Here is a 24756-nt window from a genome sequence, read left to right on the forward strand (position 1 = left end):
CACATGAACAAAAAGAAATTTGTTGCAAAGTAGCAAATTTGGTTTATCAGTTTGATTTTTGGTACTTAGCATCACTTTTAAGTTACTTTAGGCTAATCGCAACAATGAGGATGAGCGGTGATATGACGAAACCCATGGAAAAGACCATACCCAGGCTGGGATTCGACCCTGGGACCTGGTGTCACAGTGCTCTATGCTAATTACAGTGCCACGGAGGTCTGTAGTTTACCAATCAATTGCAAACAATATAGCCATAATCTTAAGGGTCATTCCATGTCAAATCATCCAGAATTTTGTGAAAATGTCACTCACCATCCCCGATTTTGATGAAATTTGGTATACTTATAGAATTTTTAATGCTGATTACAAAAATGACAATTTTTCTTCGATTGGTCAAGAGGTTCAGAAGTTACGTGCTTTTTAAAATCTCCATGTACACCACTTGCGGCTACACTTTGAATGACACGCATTAGGTTATAAATGATGGTATCTTCTCTCAGGTTTGCTGTAGAAACTTCAAGTTTCTTTTTTTGTTCAAAATAATGTAAGCTTTCATTTAAATAAGGTTTCAGATGATTGTATTAATAACCATGTATTTTTATGTACAGTTTCATGTATTTTTTTAGAAGAATAAATGACTAACTTCAAGACCAAATTTCGTGCAATGCCCCCTTCAATTTCCCCCCCAATTTTATATGTACATAGCTCAAAGTGTGTACTAATGCCTAATGGAAAAATTGGGGTGGGCAGTTCAGAGACAGGGTGATAAAAAAATCATTTGCATCAAATTACTTTAAAAGTTAATCTTATTAAAAATGCTTATGTATTTAGCACAAAGCCTGAAGTACAATATGTTTTATGGTAATATTCAAAATTTCTGTTCACTATGTGTGAAGGTAAGCATAGCAATTAAAATTTACAAATAATAATTGCAGTGAAACTCTAGATTTCAAGTTCCTTGATTTTATGTTGTCCTGCATTTTATTTTCAATCTTGGTGGTCCCAACATAGCAAATTGCTAAGAAATTTTCCTCCATTTTACATTTTCTCGCATTCTAAGTTAGTTTCAACTGTCTTCAATTCTTAAAAAATTATAATCGTCGTTATTAGCATTTCCAAGTTTAGCAAATTATCTTCAAGAATATTCTTTTTGTGCATTTCATCTCAATATGGAAGTTCTTTTTCTGGCTACCCTTCACGGGGATACGTAATATGTAGTTAGAATTAATAATACACATTTGTGCTGATTCGAGATTTTGCCATATACCACAGTAACTGTTGTGACGGGCTGGTTGGAACAGTTAAAACACTTGTATAGACTTCTACAGTATCAAGTAACAAGTGCGGCAATGATGTACCATTTAGAAATAGTATTCAAGGCATAATTTTTTTATTAATCATGTAAGGTGAAATGACAAAACACACAGTACGATTTCTCAGCGATTCCAAAGTACCAAATAACAGAACCAGGAAAATTAAGTATGCACTATTTTGAACTTAGGATACAGGTTCGGTAAGTTACTTTTTACAAGTAACCAAGTTACAGTCACTAATTTAAAAACTAACTCAGTTACAGTTACTTTGAAAGTAATTGAGTTACTTTACAATCACTGTGAAAGTAACTTACAGTTAATTATTGATTTGTGTAAAAATTACACACAATCAATGATCATGAAGACTTGAGTGATTTATTTATGTTTTTAGTACATAATATGCCTTCATATATATTTACATTACTACTGCCAATAAATGATGGAACACAGTCAGCTTTGCTTGAACGATTTTAATTAAGAAATCATTAGTATGCTAACCACGGTATTTTGAATATGGTGTTATTGATTTCACTTGCACCTATTTCTTTCTCCTCCATTCAAAGATCAACAAGGTGCACTCCTTTGACAATGTATTTTTACTAGCTTGAGAACCACATTCCAAAGTCCACCAAAAACACTTAAGTTTTCACATACAATTAGAAATGAATTGAAGTAAAGCATGGATGTTCTAAAGTTAGCATGGAACAAAGCATAGCTTCCTTTCCAGGCCAGCAATTCCAGTCGCTAGTTACAGTTAGAATTCCTAAATAAAAAGTAACTGTTACATGCAACCAGTTACTTCGACGAAACACTGGTTGTTTAACAGTCAATGCAAAAATAATAAGTGCTGATGAAATATGTTTTGTATAACTGTATGGTTTGACTGTTGTGAAGAAGTGGCTTTCTGAATTCCAACTGTAAACAGTTATGAAGTAGCTTGTGTGTGCGACTCAAACTTGTTTGTAGGATTGCCTCAAAAGTCAAAAGTCTACGTGAAAAATAGGAGATGAGGAAATGAAATTCTTGCACGTGAAAAATAGGAGATGCAGAAATGAAATTCTTGCATCCACTTAGTCCATCAACTTCCTACTACTGGCCACAAAATATTCTGTGTCCGGTGGACATTAAGAACACAAATGAAAGGACATATGTACTTAGTGATAAGTCAAATACTTTAGTGTGTTCTAAATGGTCAACATATTCTTCTAATATGTGAAGGGAACAATTGATAGTACATGAAACTTTGGCAATGCATAGAGTACAATAGTGTAACTATTATTAGTACTATCTTTATGGGCGTAACTTGGGAACTATCTTTGGGTTGAAAGAATCACAAAGTTTTCCATCCCATAAAAATAGTGTCCAAGATTATTTGCCTAATACAAAGAAAATCACAATTATAACTCTTTATTTGTTTGTTCCTCAAGTGCCAGAAGGTTCACAATATATATTTAACTGGTAAATTTTAATTAATCTATAAATTTTGGAGGTGACCCCGCCAGGTTACGCCTATACTTACCTTCACACATAGTGAACAGAAATGTTGAATATTACCATAAAACATATTGTACTTCAGGCTTTGTGCTAAATACATAAGCATTTTTAGTAAGATTAACTTTAAATGTCATTTGATGCAAATAATTTTTTTATCACCCTGTGTCTGAACCGCTCATCCCAATTTTTCCATCAGGCATTAGTACACACTTTGAGCTACGTACATATGAAATTGGGGGGAAATTGAAGGGGGGGGGGGCATTGCACTAAATTCGCTCTTGAAGTTAGTCATTTATTCTTCTAAAAAAAATACATGAAACTATACATAAAAATACATGGTTATTAATACAATCATCTGAAACCTTATTTAAATGAAAGCTTACATTATTTTGAACAAAAAAAAAGAAACTTGAAGTTCCTACGGCAAAACCTGAGGGAAGATACCATCATTTATAACCTAATGCGTGTCATTCAAAGTGGAGCCGCAAGTGGCGTACACAGAGATTTTAACAAGCGTGAAACTTCTGAACCCCTTGACCATTCTAAAAAAAAAAAATGTCATTTTTGTAATCAGCATTAAAAATTTTATACGTATACCGAATTTCATCAAAATCGGGGGTGGTGGGTGACATGGCCTGGATGAATTGACGTGGAATGTTATGGATGGAAGGTATCACAGAAGCAATACATGACATTTGCCAGATTTCATACACTATGATTACGAAAATATGAACTTTCTAGTTCCTGAACTAACAGAGCGTACAAGAAAAAGAACATCTTAGCAAAAACCTTATAATTCCCCACCATTTATTCACTTCATGGAAGGCATAAATGAACGATCATGTGGCATGTTAAAATACTAATTGCCACCTTACATGAAAAGTATTGGGAAAACAAACTGCTACATCCTATGTTCTTGTAGTCTTCGAGCAAGAAATGAAATCTGTCAAATATATGAGGAACTTTTATTGCCTCCTGAATTCGTGTTGAATGCCTCATAAATCATGTACTGATTGTTTATGAAAAGTTAAGATTTATCTTCTATGATTAAGTAATTTACTTAATAATAATAATAATAATAATAATAATAATAATAATAATAATAATAATAATAATAATGGTGCTGTTAGTAGTTTAATTTTCCAAGAGTTGAAGCATGGCTTGTGTTCAATATAGCAACAGGTCAACATTACACATGTTTTCTTATAATAATGTTCCTCAAATATTAAAAAATAAAGCTGGTGTCTGACGAAAATTGTGGAACTTTGATTTAAACACAGTATTTTCTTATCTAATCCATGTATAAATTAATTTTACAAAATTGGCATACAATTACTTTACCCTATTATCGACCAACTTACCATTTCAAAAATTCTGGAGGGTAATCAAATCTGAACATGCTATCATCATCTTCTACATAATTTTCATTTAAGAGCAAATATAGTTCTTTTAGCTGAAAAATTTAAAAATATATCCATTAGTAATCCATTAATTCGAACAAAATCAGTTACAATAATAATTTCAAAAGTTCTTTCTTTACAGTAAAGCACTTCTTTAAATAACTTTCAGTAGCCATAAAATATTAAAAACATTAAAACATTGTTATCAATGATGCAATTGATAAACATTAGTGATACAGAGATAAGACTGATAGATTTATATTACACTCTCAAGAAGAAGACAACTTGCACGTTGTCAGGATATATTCTGTTTTGTTGATGGGTAACATGTTGGTAACGTGAAAGCACGGATTGTGTAAAATATTGTCTTGTGGTTAATAAAACCAAATGCTTAAATAACAAAGCCGAAATCATTGTACATGGTTCATCACCTATTTCTAAACGCTCATCAAAGACTACATAAATATCTTTCTCAAAGAAGTATTCGAAGATTAAAGGATGCGGAAATTATTAAAAGCAACATTTCTATAACATTGTGCACAGTAAAATGCATGTAATACTATATGTTGTTATATTTTTGTTATCAAGCATCCCTTCTCTGCCACTTTTGGCTGATTGCGACAATGGGGGATGAGTGATTATTAGATAAAATTGATGAAGGGACATTCACAAACCTCCAGGCCCATGTTGGGACTTGAAACCAGGAACTTTGGTGACAGATCGAAAGTCACCAAGACAGCGCATGTAATGCTGATTTTCATATACATTCAGTGCTCAAAGTGGGGAAATGTGGGGTAATGCTACGTCCTCGGTAAAGAAAATTTTCATACAGCATCCCACCAGCTATGATAATTTGCATAAGCAACCCCACACAGAATGCACAATGTCTTTATGTTGATCTATATAAGCAACTTTAGGAATCAACATGGTACAACTTTGAAAATCTCAGAACACTGATTAATTCTGCTCCAAAATTTGGTATGAAAAAATGGATTTGTTTACGCACAAATAAATTTAGCAATTTTCAAACTAATTAATAAATCTAAATAAATTTGTGACAGAACTGTGCTATATTGGTATAGTAAGTACAACATAACTAATTAGCCTCATTTAAACTATTGACACAGACTCAAATATGCATGTCAACAGGAATTAATAAAAGATATGCCCTGATATCATAAAGCCAAAGAATCTTGATGATTTTACTTCATCATATTGCATACTGTTGAAGAATAGTAATGTGCTATTAGAATGGATTTATTTTCTTTTTTCCAGTAAGTTTAGTTTTTAAATCGTATTTGACCATTTTAACATTGAAATGCCATTTTAAATACCACTTTTCATATCCCAAAATGGATTCAGTTCTTGTACTGAAATGGTGATCTTTGATACACCATAAATATAAATCCCCACTAATGACAGTAGTTCAAATAGTTTGATCATGAACATAACTGAAATCCACAGCATTTCAAGAAGAGGATGATAAACCAATTACAATGCAAATACCCAACGTACCACTAAAGGATCATCTAAGTTGAGTGTGTCCCAATGAAAACCATCAGGAAGAGAATATGGTTCTTGACGTATTTCCGATATTTGTTTATCAGGTTCTATTGCTTCATTTACAGCTATCTTCTCATCTGTAAATATAAATGTTACATCCACAAATTAAAAGATAAAAATGTCTAAATCAGGTACTGTGCAAATATGAGGGCAATTTGGAAAAACCCTCCGTTTGTGCATGTGTGAGAAATAGCCGGGAATAACGACGTCAGTCCTCTGGCATAGAAAATCCCGCCAAATGTGAAGTGCGTGAGGTAATACGATTTCTGTGTGCAAAAAAACTTTCGGCAGCTGCGATTCATCGTGAATTGTGTGATGTTTAGGGACCAAACATGATGAGTGAAGATGTCGTACGTGAATGGTGTCACATGTTTAAGATGGAAGAACTGACGTGCATGATGTGGCAAGAAGTGGGGTCCATCTGTAGTCAGCAATGAACTCGTGCAATAAATTGACAAAACTGTCCGTGAAGTCCATCGGTTTACGATATCTGAACTTTCTGTTCACTTTCCCCAAATTTTTCGGACTGTTTTATATGAGGTGGTGACAGAAAAGTTGGGATACCACAAGTTCTGTGCTTGTTGGGTTCCAAAACTCCTTTCTGAGGAGCACAAAAAACACTGAATGGGATCTCCTTTGGACTTTCTCTCGCATTATGCCAAGGAAGGAGAACAATTTCTTAACAGAATTGTGACTGGCGATGAGACCTGGGTGTTGTACGCGAACTCTGAAACCAAATAGCAATCAATGGAGTGGGGTCATACGCACTCACCAAAGAAACCCAAAAAACTCGGCAAAAATTGTCTGCCAGAAAGGTTATGGCAACAGTCTTCTGGGATGCCAAAGGAGTACTGATAGTGAAGTTCATGGATAGTGGATCGATCATCAATTCAGAAGTCTACTGTGAAACTTTACGACAACTCAGTGGAGCCATCCAGAACAAGCATCTGGGCATGCTGACTTCCGGTGTGGTGTTGCTTCACGATAATGCTCGCCCACACACCGCTGGATGCATTCAAGAACTTTTGGAGCAGTTCCGTTGGGATGTTTTTGCTCATCCTCCCTATAGCCCAGATTTGGCACCAAGCAAATACCACCTCATCAGGCATAAGAAACAGTGGCTTGCGCCGCACTGCTTCAACAATGACAATGAGCTTCACAATGCTGTCAGGGGGTGGCTTCATTCCCAGGTGGGAGATTTTTTTGCAGAAGTAATTTCAAATGTAAAACGTTATGACAAGTGCCTCAATTTGAATGGTGAATATGTTGAAAAGTAATGCAATGTTGTACTTTTCTTATGTGTATAATAAAAGTTCTGTATCTACGAGTGTCCGTCACTGATAACCAAACAGCGTTTTTTTTCCAAATTGCCCTCGTATCTTGTAAATAAAAGGAAGAGAGAAAAATTAGGTATTGATAAGTCAAGATATTATCATATAGGCGTTACAAGCTAATCAAAGGGGGTTTTGTATTGTCGAGGTAATTGCAATGAACAAAAGTAATATACATAAATTGGTTCATTTTACTGATTCCCTGCAGGGTATATTCACCAGCATGTTTGGGATCTGGAATTGAAGTTACCTGTGGATAGAACCTTATAACTAGACCTCGGACTTTTACGTTCTAAAAAGTGTGCTTTTAGGTTCCTAAAATAGGCTATAAAAATCCTAAAATAGGTTCTAAAAATTGTGAAGTAGGTTCTAAACAAACATAGAATGGTTCAGAATTCCTGAATATAACAATCGTTAAAAACAAAATTTCACAAGAACCGTAAGAAATTTTAATACGTATAAATAACAACCAAATATCAATTATAAAATTATCCACAAATTATTTTTAATACTATGTTTGTACTGTTACTTGTTGATCTGAAAAAAGAATTACGTATGTATAATTTGCTGAACAATATCAGGGTGGCTACCCACTTAGAATTCCGGGAATCATGCGTGATTTTTGGTAAAACATGAAAAGAAGGTACAAGGAGATGTTTTGTCTATTCCAAGTTTTTCTCTGTAGACGTGAAAAAATGCAACTTTTTTAAGAGAGAGAGGGGGGAGGCTGACAAGGACAGTTTCCTTTCTCTTAGTAGACAAGGCTTAGCATTAAGAGTCCATAGTGCGGGGGCAAGAAGTAGGAGGGAACTACCCCTCTAATCGCCGCCACTGTGTGCATTTTGTTTGGAGCAAATTTACAATACCCCGATTTTTGTAATGTTTTGCATACTCACTCAGGGTGGCTACAAACAAGCAGAAATGAAATTCCCTGACTTTTCCAGGTTTTCCAGGACAAAATTTACATTTTTCGCTGACAATTACAAAGTTAACTAAATCGATCGTTTTGCAAATAGAAATAATAAACTCACACAGATCCGCATATGGTTTTGTTAAGTACCAATATTATCTTCTATGAAAATGACTTAATTTCTATGATTTGCATTCAAACTGCAAAATAGTGAATTTGGAAAATTATTACAATTCACAAGCTATGGAACGATTATGGAATTTTTCATATGCAGTAAGTTTAAAATAAAATACTTTATTATTTTTAAAGTTACGACTAAATGAGATAAGAGTGAAGAAAGAGTGATTGATCAAGAAATACAATTTGTAATTTATCAGTCTCCTTAGCTATACATTCTCCGTATTATATGTTGATATTTCCACTGAGGTTTCGAACCCTCTGCTTGCAAGAACCATGAGTGCGGACTCATTTTTCAATGCATAAAGCTACTTCTCTCTTCTCTGTAAAGCAAACAACTTAACTCTTGCATATAAGTGAAACAATTGAATCGAACAAAATAAAGTGTCATATTTCCTTACGTTATTAATGGGATTTCTGCTTCAGTACAATATATCCAAGTGAAGTACTGTGAAACTGACAATATGTAGTTATACCATTATTGTTGACGAAAAGGGTATGTAGGTATTAGAAATTTAATGCAAGGAATTTATAGAATTGCATTGTATAGGTACCTGATTAGGTAACCACACATTAAAACAGGAACACTAATAATAACAGCTTCTGAAAGTTCATATACGAGGGGCATCCTGAAAAAAGCTCCTCCAAAGGTCGGAGAGCTACACACACACATGCAGGCAGGAAGAAGTGGCATGTAGCTGTAATCTGGTACAGTTGCAATGCAGCCGTCTTACGACAGTTCTAGGTTAAAGATAGCAGCTTTCATACAGTCTCCCACCGACTGCGATGTAGCCTACATTGCACGCTCAGAATTTGGCACAGAGCCACCAGCAATCGTGTCAGGTGTGCAGACCGGACGTCGTGAGTGATAGTAAGGTCAGATGATGGTGCAGACAATTCACGGAAGGCCAATCAAATGTGCACAACCCCTTACAGCTGAGTACACATGGGCCTTTTGCATCACTTCAGGTGAGAGATCTTGGACCAGTCCCTGTACAGCCCTGGCCTTGAATGTACCGACTTTCATCTCTTTGTTTACCTGAAGAGGTTTCTGGCAGGGCAAGGATTTGACAGCTACACTGCGGTAGAGATAGTTCCAGTCTTTTCTGTCAGACACATATAACATGGGCATACAAATTTTAGTGCCATGCTACGACAAATTCCAGAACAACGGTGGTGATTATGCCGAAAATTAGGGTAGGACTCACTGTTACTAATGTAATAAAGTACAACTGATATTCTTGTTTTATTTATGTCTAATCGGTAGGGACCTTGATATTTTGTTATTTTTATAAAAAATTGGTGTATTTTCTTATTTTTTATTTTTTACTACACGGTGTTATTTTCCCCAAAATTCACATTTTCATTTTAGTGCATTTTCTAGCAAATATCTGAAATTATACCTTCATGGTGTTTTTAAACTACTGTTTCAAAGTAAGTCAAATGGCTTACGCCTCTTCGTGAGAGTTTGATATCTTGAAAGTTATTTCGGGAAAGTTCTTTTCCATACCCCTTTTTTAATTTTAAGGTAAGGATTTTAGATAATGGAATTTTCCCCGTATATACTGAAGGGTGCATAATGACCGTAAGTGGCGACACACCCAAAAAATTAAAATCAATCAATCTCACGTGACAGATACCGATATATAGGGGCATGCATATTTCGTTTTTGACGAAAAAACGAAATTTGAAAAAACACATTGTAGTGTTAATTTTTTATGTTTTTGAAAGGTGTGAGATGCATTTTGTGACCATGTTTTGTCACGAAATAATGCGAAATGAACGGCAAAAAGCGAAATTAACTCCTAAACACGAAATTTAGGGTTTATTCACCAACGCGACACCTTCTAAGGTCTGAATTATCCTGAGAGTTATGCAATTCCCAGAAAATTGATTAATTCTGCTGTTAATATTGGAGAAACAAAAATTGACTCCTTTACACAGAAATAAACTTAATACTCGGATAACTACATAAATGGGCTATTAGAAGTGAAATGTTAATTCTGTGGAATAAGTGTAGTTTTTAAATCAAATTTAGGATTATATTCACAATTTTAAAACCAAAATGTCATTTTATATACCCTTTTTTATGTGATTATTCACCGCTATAACACCGATATTTTATTTTATTTACCGCTTTTGAACCCGAAATTGACTCAGTTTTTATACCGAAATTTTGCTTTTTTATTTACCAAAAATATGTGCCTCTACCAATATATTATGGCACCAAAAATTGGCATTATCTTTTTTTCACTTGTTAAGTTGAAAAAATCGTGGGAAATACATGATTTAATGTGGCTGTCGGAATTATTCCATGTACGTATAACTCTATAGTTTACTCTTGAGTAAAATGTTGGAAACCTTGCATATTCTATGTACACAAACATGGGCTACAAAAGACAAGAATGTTGGATTTCATGGAATTTTTCGTTGTTTTAGGACATTTCTTTTAAAAAAAATAGTTAAAAATGCCAATAATTCGCATTTTATGCCAAATTCACATTATTTCGAACGGGCTAAAAATGTGTCCAGACATCATCACTGGACATTCCTAAACATAACTTCGCAGCAATTACCATTTTTCACAGTTTTCGCGTTTGCGAAAAATCAATGTCCCTACTAATTAGAAATTACTTTCTGGCCACCCCTCGTATAAATCAGTAGATGGAAAGTGAAAATTTAGCAGGGCTGGCAGAGAAAAGTCAATTCTTGAAGAAAGTGATATGCTTTTATGATTGAATGATTCGAGTAAATATGATATTCAAATATTTACGTATCTATTATTAGTATTTTATTTCATAATATTGGACATTAACCTTACTCAGTGAGAGATTAATGACCATCTCTCATGAGTTTAAACAGACAGGAATTTACAGTGTTGCAGTAAATTTGAGGTTGGGAGCATGCACTTGCAAATTTTTATAACGTTCACCAATGCAGATTTATGTTTCACTTTTTCGTGATAGTATTCAATATATATCCCGTTTGGTTGGATTCTTCTTGATATCTAAGAATAGTGCAATGTCCTTGAAAACGTATGTTAACTTGTGCAAAACCAGTAATACGTCAGGATAATGAAAGAAAACCTTCGTAAGCACTGCTACATTAAATAAGCTGAAGTGAGCCAGAAGAGTAATAAAATTCCAGCAGCATATTTGAGTCTAAAGCTTTTCTTGTTTATGCATGCGATTTTTGTTGGATGTTGCAGTCCATGCAATTTCTGTCGCATGTTGTAGTGAGATACTTGTCGGGTAGCGATATTCGACAAAAATCGTATGTATCAATGGAACCTATTTGTTTCCATGTTCCTTAAGTTTGCCCAACAAAATGCCTTACTACGACGTCCGACAACCATCGGACGGGGCCACCCGCTCTTATCCCCTCCATCTGTTGACAAGTCCCCTTACTACTCCCATACGGACAAGAAAAAAAATGATAATTCAATGCATTTTCCACGTAATATTTAGAGGCTTAACATTTACTCCCCCGACGATGATACCATATGGTATCATCAGTGTAAGGTCGTACTCGCCCGATGATACCATATGGTTTCATGGTGCTGATTACGAAATGAATTGGCTTTTTGGACCTGCATACACTTTTGTTTGGGTGGAAACTCTGACACAAGTCTGGAGCAAGCCTGGGGAATTCATATTGATGACCAACCTCCCCCACCCCCTCCGCAACATATCCATGCCACATTTCCGAACAGAGTTTCACATTTTGGCTCATTATTCAACATGTATGGCACCCAGGAACATGAAATATGTTTCAATCTCTTTGTAAACGTCAATTCTTTGAAGAGAATGCTAAGGTTTGCGCCTTCTCCCCAAAATAGCGGCAGAAGAGGGGCAAACTCGAGATTCTTGTTTTTTTTCATGGAAATTTGGTGGTCGTGCCCCCAAACACCCCTTCCTCGGTTCAGCATTCTGAGTTATACACGGTTGCATGCTATGATGATTTAGCTGCAAAACAAAACTTATCCGAAATAGATTGCTCCCATAGAATATGCAAGTGTAGTCTGGTCACCTTACACTCAATGTAATAGCAAAAAGATAGAAATAATTCAGAAGAAATTTGTTCGTTACTTATATTATAAAAAACACAAAAGATCATCTTTTGAGGATCAGGTATCATATAAACAACTACTCAGAGAATTCAATGTTACAGCTCTGTACGAAAGGAGAGTAGTATCACATCAATTATTTTTATATAAGTTAGTCAACGGGCTGGTTGACAGTCCAAGTCTCCTCCAAACATTAAAATTTAATGCTAAGAAGGACATGTTGCGGTTCAGGCAGCCTTTTTATTACAGTAAATCCAACTCAACAGAACACCAGAATTCCCCCATTCTAAGACTATGTATTAAACATAATGAAATAGTCAGAAACGGTGGAGACTTGGATTTCGCTATGCCATTCATGCAATTCCTGTCCGTCCTTCGAAGAATATCATGAATAAATAATAAATAATTATAGATGTTTTCTGTGTATATGGGTATGTTTGTAAATACAATTTGCCTGTATGTGTGTATATTTATTTATATATGAGTATTTACATGTGTATAGTTATAAATGTCTCAGTCTGTATATAGATATGTACCTTGTTCTACCTCAGTGAATATCATTTTTGGATATATGTTCTCTAGAATACTTGTGCTGGTGTTCTTTATGAAACGATTATTGTAGTTTTGCTCCCCTTTTTCTTCTATTGTTTTTGTATTGTTGAAATTATAATTTTTTAATTGTTTAAAATATATATATATGTAAGCCTATTGTAATTGGAGCGAAAGCTCTGTTATAGGTGAAATAAATAAATAAATAAATAGTGCCAGAGTTATAACAATTTTCCTCCAAAAATTCAAATTACATATTTTCCGTAAAAAAATAATCACATTTTGGCTTATTATTCTACTTGTATGGCACCTAAGAACATGAAACACGTTACGTGCTTTCGAGAAAAGTCCATTCTTTGAAAAGAATACTAAATTTCGCGCCAACTCCCCAAAATAGCAGAAGAAGTAGGGGCAAACTCCAAATTTTTGTTTTTTCCATTGAAATTCGGGGATCGTGACCCCAGCCCCCATTCCTCGGTCCGGCGTTCTGAATTGTACACGGTTGCATGCTATGATGTTTTATCTGAAAAACAAAACTTATCTGAAGTAGATTGCTCCCATAGTGCCAGAGTTATAACAATTTTCCTCCAAAAATGCAAGTTACATATTTTTCGTAAAAATAAAAAATCACATTTTGACTTATTATTCTACTTGTATGGCACCCAAGAACACGAAACATGTTTCATTCTCTTCAGAAATGTCCATTCTTTGAAAAGAATACTAAAGTTCGTGCCTTCTTCCCAAAATAGTGGGAGAAGAGGGGGCACTCTCTAGATTTTTGTTTTTTCTATTGAAATTCGGGGGTCGCGCCCCCCAAACCTCCTTCCTCGGTCCGGCTTTCTGAATTGTACACGGTTACAAGCTATGATGTTTTAGCTGCAAAACAAAACTTATCCGAAGTAGATTGCTCCCATAGTGCCAGAGTTATAATAATTTTCCTCCAAAAATGCAAATTACATATTTTTCGTAAAAAAAAAAATCACATTTTGGCTTATTATTCAACTTGTATGGCACCCAAGAACATGAAACATGTTTCATTCTCTTGATAAATGTCCATTCTTTGAAAAGAATACTAAATTTCGCGCCTTCTCCCCAAAATAGTGGGAGAAGAGGGGACAAACTTTATTTATTTTTTTATTGAAATTCGGGGGTCGTGCCCCCAAACCCCCTTCCTCGGTCAGGTGTTCTGAATTGTACATGGTTGCATGCTATGATATTTTATCTGAAAAACAAAACTTATCTGAAGTAGATTGCTCCCATAGTGACAATTTTCCTCCAAAAATGCAAGTTACATATTTTTCGTAAAAATAAAAAAACACATTTTGACTTATTATTCTACTTGTATGGCACCCAAGAACGTGAAACATGTTTCATTCTCTCGAGAAATGTCCATTCTTTGAAAAGAATAGTAAAGTTCGCGCCTTCTTCCCAAAATAGTGGGAGAAGAGGGGGCAAACTGCAGATTTTTTGTTTTTTTCTATTGAAATTCGGGGGTCACACCCCCCAAACCCCCTTCCTCGGTCCGGCGTTCTGAATTGTACACGGTTGCATGCTATGATGTTTTAGCTGCAAAACAAAACTAATCCGAAGTAGATTGCTCCCATAGTGCCAGAGTTATAATAATTTTCCTCCAAAAATCTAAATTACATATTTTTCGTAAAAAAAAAAAAATCACATTTTGGCTTATTATTCAACTTGTATGGCACCCAAGAACATGAAACATGTTTCATTCTCTTGATAAATGTCCATTCTTTGAAAAGAATACTAAAGTTCACGCCTTCTCCCCAAAATAGTGGGAGAAGAGGGGGCAAACTTCAGATTTTTGTTTTTTTCATTGAAATTCGGGGGTCGGGCTCCCCCAAACCCCCTTCCTCGGTCAGGCGTTCTGAATTGTATACGGTTGCATGCGCTGATGTTTTAGCTGCAAAAAAAAACTTATCCGAAGTAGATTGCTCCCATAGTGCCCGAGTTATAACAATTTTCTGTTCCTGTGCAGAGTTCCATAATGATATCTTTAAACTAAATAAAAAAAAGTCAATGAAGGCGAAATTCCCTGACATTTCCATGACTATTTTTGACACCTCAAATTCCCTGACTTTTCCCGGTTTCCCAGGTTTTCCAGGTCTGTCGCCACCCTGTCACTAAATGAGGCCTCCTAATCACGAATTTGAAGCTAAAATTTGGGGGTCACGTGTAGAAATTGCAAAATAAGCAAAATTGAGTGGTCTGCAATCGGAACAGAAACCCTGGATTTCTCCACGAAAACAATGGTTATTGCAATATTTTACATTTTAGAATGAAATTTATATATTCCTGATTTTACTACGACCCAAAATTTTAACTATTTTTCCCTAACCTAATCTTACCGTGAATGGTTTGGGGCTATCCGTGAATGGTTTGTGGGGCTACCCGTGCATGGTTCTACCACCCCAAATTTTAACTGTTTGCCTAACCTAACCTTATAAAGAATGATTCATGGGACTATGCGTGAATAGTTTGTGGGCCAATTGCGATCACAGACCGATAAAAAATGTTAGTTTCATAGCACTGTAACGGCAAAATTTCCTCACTCAATTTTGCAATTTCTACACGTGACCCCCAAATTTTAACTTCCAATTCGTGATTAGGAGGCCTCAATTAGTGAGTATGCGAAATATTACAAAAATCTGGGAAGGGGTCTGGTATTGTAAATTCTTACCTTTTGTTTTGTTTAGAGCTCTGAAAATCATCACAGACTTGGAGGAAGTGAAATCGACAGAACACATGTTTCAAACATGCCAGCCATTGAATTGTTTAGTCACTAAATACATTAAATACCACTGTGAGATATAAAAATCCTGTAAAACCTAAAAAAAGTTTAATTTAGGCAGTTAAACCTAAAATAGGGGCTAGAATTTACAGTACCGGACCCTTCTGTAATTTCCATAATACTAATTATACTCACGAAATACTTAGTCGCAGTGGTTCTTCTAAGGTTAAGATGTTGCGGTCAAGTGCAGAAATTGATCATTAACATGTAGAAGTTGTAAAAGAAGTTCTTCAATTCTCACAATCATTCTCCATGTACAAGTATGGAAACCATTTTTGTTGATATAAAACATTTGACGTTCGCTATGACTTACTCAGTAAAAAAGTTGTGAATGTTGCACAGATCGTTAGATGGAGTGTGGAGCAGGTTGCATCGAGGACTAAACTAAAGTGAAAGTGACAATCACGATGTAGAAGAGGATGTGGAATGCAAACTCATTTGATTAGAGGTAAGTTTGGCAACAGTGCATGGATCGTAAAATTGCAGGATACAAAAATGGAGTCTTCAGTGAGTAATGTTTGTGGTTAAAGTGCTACGAAAATAAGATTTTTTATAGGTTAGTTGCTGCAATTACCGAAAAACCATTGATGGATAGCTGCACTGAACATTCTCAGTAAGGTTAGGTTAGAAAAGTGTGAAAAAAGAAATTCTGGAGCGCGGAAAGTAATTTTTGGAGTTCTACGTGCTATGAAACTTACATTTTTTAATATTTAAATTCCTTACCAACGTATCTATAGAGACAGGCAGGTAGCCGGAGCGGAGCGAAGCAGAGGCATTGCCGCTATAGCGGTTGCAGGCAGCAGGTTTAATACCCCAGGGGCAGAGCCCGGAATCGGCGGGAAATTTTGACAGCAATTTTGATGACATTTCTTGGGGTAAAGCCATGAAAAACCGACTTCGACATACATCGATCGGTACGGGTGCTTCGAAGTTCGCATACTCACTAATTGAGGCCTCCCAATCACAAATTTGAAGTTTAAATTTGGCGATCAGGTGAAGAAATTGCAAAATAAGCTAAATTGAATGGTGTGCAATCGGCACGATTGCTCATTATTTACAAAATTTTCAGGTAAATAATGAGCAATCGTGCCGATCGCAGATCACTCAATTTTGCTTATTTTGCAATTTTTAGACTTGACTGCCAAATTTTAACTTTGAATTCGTGATTAGGAGGCCTCAATTAGTGAGTATGCGAAATATCACGAAAATCGGGGAGCGGTCCGGTATTGTAAATTTGCTCCAAAATAGGTTCTAACAAGCAAAATAGGTTATTTTAGGCACTATAAAACTTCGTCAGTTGTTGAGTTTTTTAATGAAACGCTGACATAACTTGTTATTTTATATTTTGTTGCAAAGGAAAAAAAAATAGGTTAAAAACCTAAAATCTGAGGTCTACTTATAACACAGCTTCTATTGATTTTAATTTTGTACATTTGCCAACAATTGATACAGAATTCCATCAATAAGAGTACTAACCCATTTTTGGTACTGGCTGCGTGCTCCAAAATTGATACTGCTTCTGCAAAGCTTCTTCTGTTGTCTTTGCAGGCTTCTGTTGAAATGAAAGCACTTCCATTGCTTTCCTAAGATCCTAAAATACATTGAAAAAATCTGATCAGTGATTTAATTTAGCAATGGAAAAGTAATTACAAAATAATCTCATACTGTCAGTGGTGTGTTTATGTTCATCAGACTCAATGATGAAGCTTTCAATCAATATGGATGCACACAAAATAAAAATCACACTGTAAAAAAACATGTTATGTTCAATTTACCTTCTTGCTGCAGGTAACACAAATATAGTATGAACACAAGTAAGGTTTTCTCTATTTCAACCTTACGTATTACCGCCTCTCACCAGCCCCCCCCCCCAATAAATATATTAACAATATAAAGGTTTATGTGATTCCAATGTATCCAAAAATTCTAATTTAATTCAATTAAAATTATATATATATATATATATAATTATATACCAACTATCCCCTGGAAAGATACATCACTGCCATAATCACCACCATCACTGACAGCTCATTTCTTGACAACCTCCACAACAAACCTAACCTTAATCCCTCTCAAGATCTCCGCCAGAACCACCACATCAAAATCCTCCCAGCTGACAAAGGGTCCACCATGGTGATCTTGAACTCTCAAGATTACCTGGCAGAAGCCACACGCCAGCTGGCCGACTCCTCCACCTACAAAAACCACCATGGTCGACCTTTCAGCCACACACCTCAACTGAATCCAGGACTTTATCCACACCCGAGGCCCCCCTGAGGGTCTGACAGCCTCCACCATATTCATCTCATCCCAGACAACTCATGCACCCCCACTTTTTACCTGCTACCCAAAATCCATAAACCTGGCAACCCTGGTAGACCCATCGGGTCCAGTTACAATTCACCTTCTGAAAGAATCTCAGCCTTTGTCGACTCCCACCTCCAGCCTCTTGTTAAAGCTCTGCCCTCCTACCTTCAGAAAATCAACACTCTCCCACCATTACCTGCCACCATCGATGTTACTTCTCTCTCCACCAACATACCTCACTCTCATGGTCTCTGCTTCATAGAATCCTTCCTCAACAACAGATAAAAACTCCACAACCCCAGCACTAATTTCCTGACCCATCTAGCTCACCTTGTCCTCACGTGTAACAACTCCACCTTCGAGGACAAGCACTACAACTTCACCTTCGAGGACAAGCACTATCTCCAAATCCGGGGCACAACCATGGGTACCAGAATGGCCCCATCCTATGCCAACCTGTTCATGGGCAAACTTGAAAAAGAGTTCCTGGAGACCCAATCCCTCAAACCTCTCCTTTGGCTCCGTTTCATCGATGTCATCTTCATGCTTTGGACACATGGGAGAACCTTCCCTGACCACCTTCCTAGACAAACTTAACCACTTCAGCTCCATCAATTTCACCTGGACCCACTCCACCAACCAAATCACCTTCCTGGATGTGGATGTGCACATGAAGGAAGGCCATTTGGAAACCTCCATCCACATCAAACCTACACTTCTCCAGCTCCCATCCATTCCACAGCAAGAAAGCCATCCCATTCCCCCATGGCCCTCAGAGGTCAACACCTCCCGACAGAACTATAACCTCTGCTTACACCAAGCCTTGACCAACCGTGGATATCCTTCCACCCCAGTTACTAAACAAATATCCCGAGTTGCTTCATACACTCCCACCAAGAAACCTGCCACCAATCCCCCTGCACTTGTCACCCAATATCACCCCCACCTCAACAAAATCAGACACACTCCACGTTCCCTCCTTCCCATCCTGCACAGTGATCCTGACACCAGAAATATCTTCCCCGACAAGCCCAGAGTTGTCTTCAAACGCCCTCCTAATCTCCAAAACATCCTGGTCCACCACAATCCACCAACTCACAATCAACTCGCACCCACCCACAAATGCAACCGCCCAAGGTGCAAAACCTGCCCCATATTTGTCACTTCCCCGCACCCTCCAGATCCACACTGCCACTGGCAAATTCACCCTCTACCCCAAAGGACCCTGCTACAGCTCTAACCTAATTTATATCCTCACCTGCAACATCCGTGGGAGCTTCTACCTGGGGGAAACATCCACAGCATTGAACCGCTGCATCAACAACCACCGCTCCTCTACCCAAAACCTGGGCTTTGCTGTTGCCATTCACACCAATCACCACAATATTCCTTTTAATGACTGCTTCCAGGTAACGATCGTCCACTCCTTGCCCCAATCCACCAACACCTCAATACGTAGAAGATGGGAGAGGGCCTACATATCGACCATGAAAGCAACCACACCCCCAGGCCTGAACAAGGCCACCCAGTAACACCCCTCATCCCCTATCCTCACCCTCACCACCACCTTCCTCCCCCCACTCACTGCAGGTCATGCTTACTCTTTGTTCTTGTCACCAAGTTCTACAACGTCTCTCTACTCCTGAAGATGTGACATACCATCATGAAAATTTGAAGTTTTTCTGCTCCGGTGAGTGTTTCCTCTCTCCTCTTTCACTTTGTATTTAGCCCTTCCTTCCTTTTATTATATATATAAAGGGTGTTTCATAAAGTGCGCAGTTTTTGAAAATGCAATAACTCAGCCAAAATTGCATGAAAGTTGACATTTTGTTTTTTATTTTATTTGACACATTCACTACGATTTAATAATTTAAAAGTGAAAAGTGTCCGGCATATGCCCGTATGCGATTTAAGAGTGAAAAATGATGTCTGGCATATGTCCACCTCCGTTTCGTAAGCAGGCAGTAACTCGATCTGTGAAGTTCACCATGACTCTTGTGCAGACGTCTCTGTCGATTGAACCAATTACCCGTTGGATTTCCCTCTTCAATTCAGGGATTGTTTTGAGGTTTGTTCATGTACACTTGTGACTTCACATAACCCCATAAAAATAAATCACATGGGGTGAGGTCACAAGACCTCGGAGGCCACTCCTGGTCACCACGAAGTGAGATCACGCGGCCAGGAAACTTTTCTTGCAGTAAGGTTATTGTTTCATAGGATGTGTGACAGGTAGCCCCGTCCTGCTGAAACCACATACTTACGGTATCCAGTTCTTCCAGAGCAGGCCACAGAAAATTTCTGATCATGTTCCGATAACGAGGACCGTTTACCGTAACTGAATTTTCGTTCCCATCTTCAAAAAAAAGGGGCCAATCACACCTCCTGACCAAAATCTCAAACAATCCCCCAATTGAAGAGGGAATCCAACGGGTAATTGGTTCAATCGACAGAGACGTCTGCACAAGTGTCATGGTGAACTTCATAGATCGAGTTACTGCCTGCTTACGAAACGGAGGTGGACATATGCCAGACATCATTTTCCACTCTTAAATCGCATACGGGCATATGCCGAACACTTTTCACTTTAAAATTATTAAATCGTAGTGAATGTGAAAAATAATAAAAAAAAAAATGTCAACTTTCATGTAATTTTGGCTGAGTTATTGCATTTTCAAAAACTGCGCACTTTATGAAACACCTTTTATAACTATTCAATTTAAGATGCAGAGTTTAAATTTGCCATTTCACAAACTCAGACTGGGAATACATTTCCAAACACAAGTAAGGGCCTCCTGATGGTGCAGTGGTAGCGTCGTCGCTTTGTAATCAAGGGGTCCCGGGTTCGATATCTGGTGGAGGCACATAGTGGTTCGGATCCCACTTTAAGCTGTAGGTCCAGTCCCGATTAGCCTTACTGTGCATAAAGTGGACTTAAAATACCAAATCAACCAATCAATCAAACACAAGTCACAAATTTTACGGAATATACTAATTACGAAAAATTGTTAATTGCATAAGAATTTCAAACTCAAATTTATCTAATCAAATTCAAGATATCTTATTTTGCAATAATGTTCCCTCTGTCAGATAGATTGTTCTGCAAAGAACACTGACAAAGTAAAAGGATTGAGAGAATTCTGTATTATTTTCCACGCAGCTTTCTTTTTTTCTTCCTCGATCAACATTAAAGCTAAACTGTTAAAAAATTGCCTCAGTACATTTGTAAAGGTATGAATTCAGTTGAATTAATAAAAGTTGCAATTTTTCATGTCTAAGGAGAAAAATTCACGTATAATTCCCGGAATTCTTTTCATTCTTAAGCTGGCATACCTGTATGGAGATGTTGCGTCCAGCTTGAAGTTCTCCATCATCAAGAGAATTTTCCAATCCCCTCTCAGCAGCATTGCCTCCTTTTCTTTTTCTACACCTCTTCTTAGAACTGCAAAAGAATTAAATTTAATATTGATCATGAAATTAATATAAGAAATAAATATATATAATATAAAGTACAGCTGACAGCACAGTGCCTCCTTTCCAGCATAGCAGAAACACTGTTGCCTTATAATCAGTAGAACCCAGGTTCAATTCCTGGTGAAGACACATTGCATAGTGCTTCAGAACTGCAGGTCTAGTTCTGATAAGCCTTTCTGAAAAAGCAGGCAAATGCACAAAATGCACACATAGTCGAGCAAAGTAGCCACTCCTAGACTAATTGATTTTTTCTTCCTTTGTGATAAATTTAGTTTGGAATATTTCAGAACATACCTGTTGCATAGAGTGGGAAATTATAGTTAGATGTCAACATTTCAACCCGCAGACACCACAGTCGTTATCAACATCAGAAAAGTAAAAAAATGGAGTGAATTTACAATACCAGACCCCTCCTCGATTTTTGTAATATTTCGCATACTCACTAATTGAGGCCTCCTAATCACGAATTTGAAGTTACAATTTGGGGGTCACGTGTAGAAATTGCAAAATAAGCAAAATTGAGTGGTCCGCGATCGGAACAGAAACCCTGGATTTCTCCACAAAAACAATGGTTATTTCAATATTTTACATTTTAGAACGAAATTTTAATTATGTTTGCCTAATCTAATCTAACCTTACTGTGAATGGTTTGCGGGACTATGCATGAATGGTTTTTGGGGCTACGCATGAATGGTTTGTGGGGCACCATAAAAAAATGTCAGTTTCATAGCACTTGAACAACAAATTTTAACTACACAGTTGTGATCAAGTACCCTAAATTATTGACTATGGGAAATATGAACGAATGCCCATTATTATTAATATGTACCCATCTAAAAGTTACTAAAAAAAACTTATAAAAGAAATAACTTTATTTCCTACCTTCAAAGTCACCATCTTCCTCACACCATGCTGATTACTAAACAAGTGAACGCTAAGTTGAACAAACATGGTTTCCATGCTTGTGTACAGAGCACGATCGCGGTAATTGAAAAGCTTATTTTACAACTTCTACACATCAATTAACAATTTCAACACATCACCCCCACAAGTTAACCTCAGATACTTCATCGGGACTACGTATTTCATGAGTATAACAAGTAGGATAGAAATTACGGATGGGTCCGGTATTGTAAAATCTTAGCCTAAAAATATTGCAAACAGGACATATGTGGGTGGTGATGAAGATATAAGCTGCAACTGAAGGACACCTAGCCAAACAGTGCCATTCTTTTTAATTTTTGTGCTACAATTAAATAATTACTTATCACCTATTAAGTAAACATTATTTTACTAAATGCGTGTGTGCAGCAGGAGGTCCCAGGACTTTAACAAAATCACTTACAACACCTTCTCCTCCAGCAGGAGTACTATGGTCTGCGCAGGCTCTCTTGCCTGTGGTTCCACTGTATTGAAGTATATGTTATGTACATGATAAATCATGAATAATAATGTGTCGATAGTTTGCATTTTGTGACTATTCCCACAATGCTGTTTATAAATGAGGGCTAGAATCTACTTGCTGTCCTTTTTTTCCTTTCGGTGGTAAGCGATGGGGGTTAACAACACTGCAGGCTCATGTTTGCGTCCGCGTTGTGAATGTGTGTGCTTTGCTTGTTTGCGGCGTTGTGTGTGTGTGTATTATCAGAATGGCGTACGTCTGGTTGGATGGCTTCTGGAACAGGAAGTGCTTGGCAATTACTTTCGGGCCATGCACGAGTAGCCCCACGAACCATTCACGGGGACGAGGTATGCCTACGAGGTTAGGTTAGACCTGTTAGGTTAGGTTCAATTAGCACACTATTCACCGAAAAATTCCCTCCGTACGTTCAATTCCGCATATCCGGTTAACAACGGTTTTCCTCGATTTTATCCTATAAGTTGTTTTTCCTCGCATCAGGACTGACTTTTTTAAATTCCTTATACAATAAGCTTTCCAACGATATATGACCTAATATACACTCTTACCTAAATGAGGCCACGAGCAAAACTTCCCACAATATTGCTTACAAATGGGGCCACAAGCAAAACATTAATTTTATTCCACTACCTATAATACGACTACATTACCCATGCTAACCGGACAAAAATCACAAAAATATGAATAAAAACTGTCTTCGATGTGCTTCGTCACTGGTTCAAGGTAGAGATAATTACGTGTATTCATCGTCAATGATCAACTACACAGAAAAAACACTGAAATACAATTGCATGCACAATATGTGAGATGTTACAATATGAAACTACACGATGATAACCAACATTGTCGTATAAGCACAGGAAGACACCGTCCCTTCTGCTATGCGGTAAACAATATATTCTTGACAAATCAACACCTTAATATACTTTAATTGTCGATTTTCTTTATCGTACCTCTTAGATGTTGGTTCTTTCTCCACTGAATTCTGTTTAGGGGGATTTGCCTCGTTTTCGTTTGCATTAGAAGCATTGCCATCACCACCACCTTCCATCTTCTTTCGTCCGAAAGCTTCAAACAGTGTTGTAACGTCTACCGATCACCATTATCCTTTCTTACGTATACAATTCCCCTCTTTCGAACAATCTCTTCCAGTCTAAAAAATTGGAAACGCGAAGACAAAATCAGTTCTGGAAATTGACATTATGAAATGCATTCATCTTATGGATAAAGTTGGAGACATTTGTTTTGGTTCTTGAGAGATTCGCCTTCAAACACTGCTGATATTTATGTCCTACGTCACTGAAGTAGGAACGTCCTCTGATTGGCCTGACATCACTGGATCAGTGTTCGGAAAGTTACTTTTAAAAAGGTAACTAGTTACAGTTACTTGCTTAAGAAAAGTAACAGTTACAGTTACTCGTTTTAAAAAGTAACTCAGTTACAGCATGGTTACAGTTACATGTACTTCAAAAGTAACTGTGCGTTACTTTTACAGTTATTTTCTGCTGAAAATTTTATTGCAACCAAATTACACAAATCGATCATTAATTGTAATAACATATTTTGTCTTTCACTTACGTTACTGGTACATAATATAAGTATTCGTATATTTGTTACAAAATAAAATGTTCTCCTGTGCTTTGCGCGACGCCAAGATGGCGTATAGGGGTTGTGGAGTTAGAGCCCTACACTTATTTCATCATGGCAGAAGGTGGGCTGATGTGATTAGCACCAAGTCCCTGGCATCCTTTACTTTAACCGCCCCCTCCAGAATTTCCCCCAGATACCCACTTTATACGACGCTAGGTGGGCGCTGGAGCCGATTCAACATGTGGAAAAAAATCTCGATTCTCCCCACCAACATCTTTTCGATTTTTACGTATGTCAATTTTCTGTTTTCTGTATTCTCATTGGAACAAATACAAACATCCATGTCCGAA

The 24756-nt window shown here is 37.0% G+C and overlaps 1 protein-coding gene across 1 annotated transcript in view; it reads right to left on the minus strand.

Annotated features, from left to right (window-relative positions):
- The window catches only part of Nmt (N-myristoyl transferase), a 41068-nt gene extending 17017 nt beyond the window's left edge, over positions 1-24051 (minus strand). Inside the window, exons 1-5 of the mRNA XM_083135295.1 lie at positions 23770-24051; positions 21256-21364; positions 17089-17203; positions 5723-5847; positions 4169-4260 (exon numbers count right to left, since the gene is read on the minus strand). Coding sequence (XP_082991421.1) covers positions 4169-4260; positions 5723-5847; positions 17089-17203; positions 21256-21364; positions 23770-23867 — 539 coding nt within the window. The 5' untranslated portion in view covers positions 23868-24051. The remainder of the gene's footprint in view (positions 1-4168; positions 4261-5722; positions 5848-17088; positions 17204-21255; positions 21365-23769) is intronic.
- Positions 24052-24756: the final 705 nt, after the last annotated feature.

Source organism: Lepisma saccharinum, chromosome 14, assembly GCF_977018435.1.
Source record: "Lepisma saccharinum chromosome 14, izLepSacc3.1, whole genome shotgun sequence".
Classification (NCBI taxonomy): Eukaryota; Metazoa; Arthropoda; class Insecta; order Zygentoma; family Lepismatidae; genus Lepisma; species Lepisma saccharinum.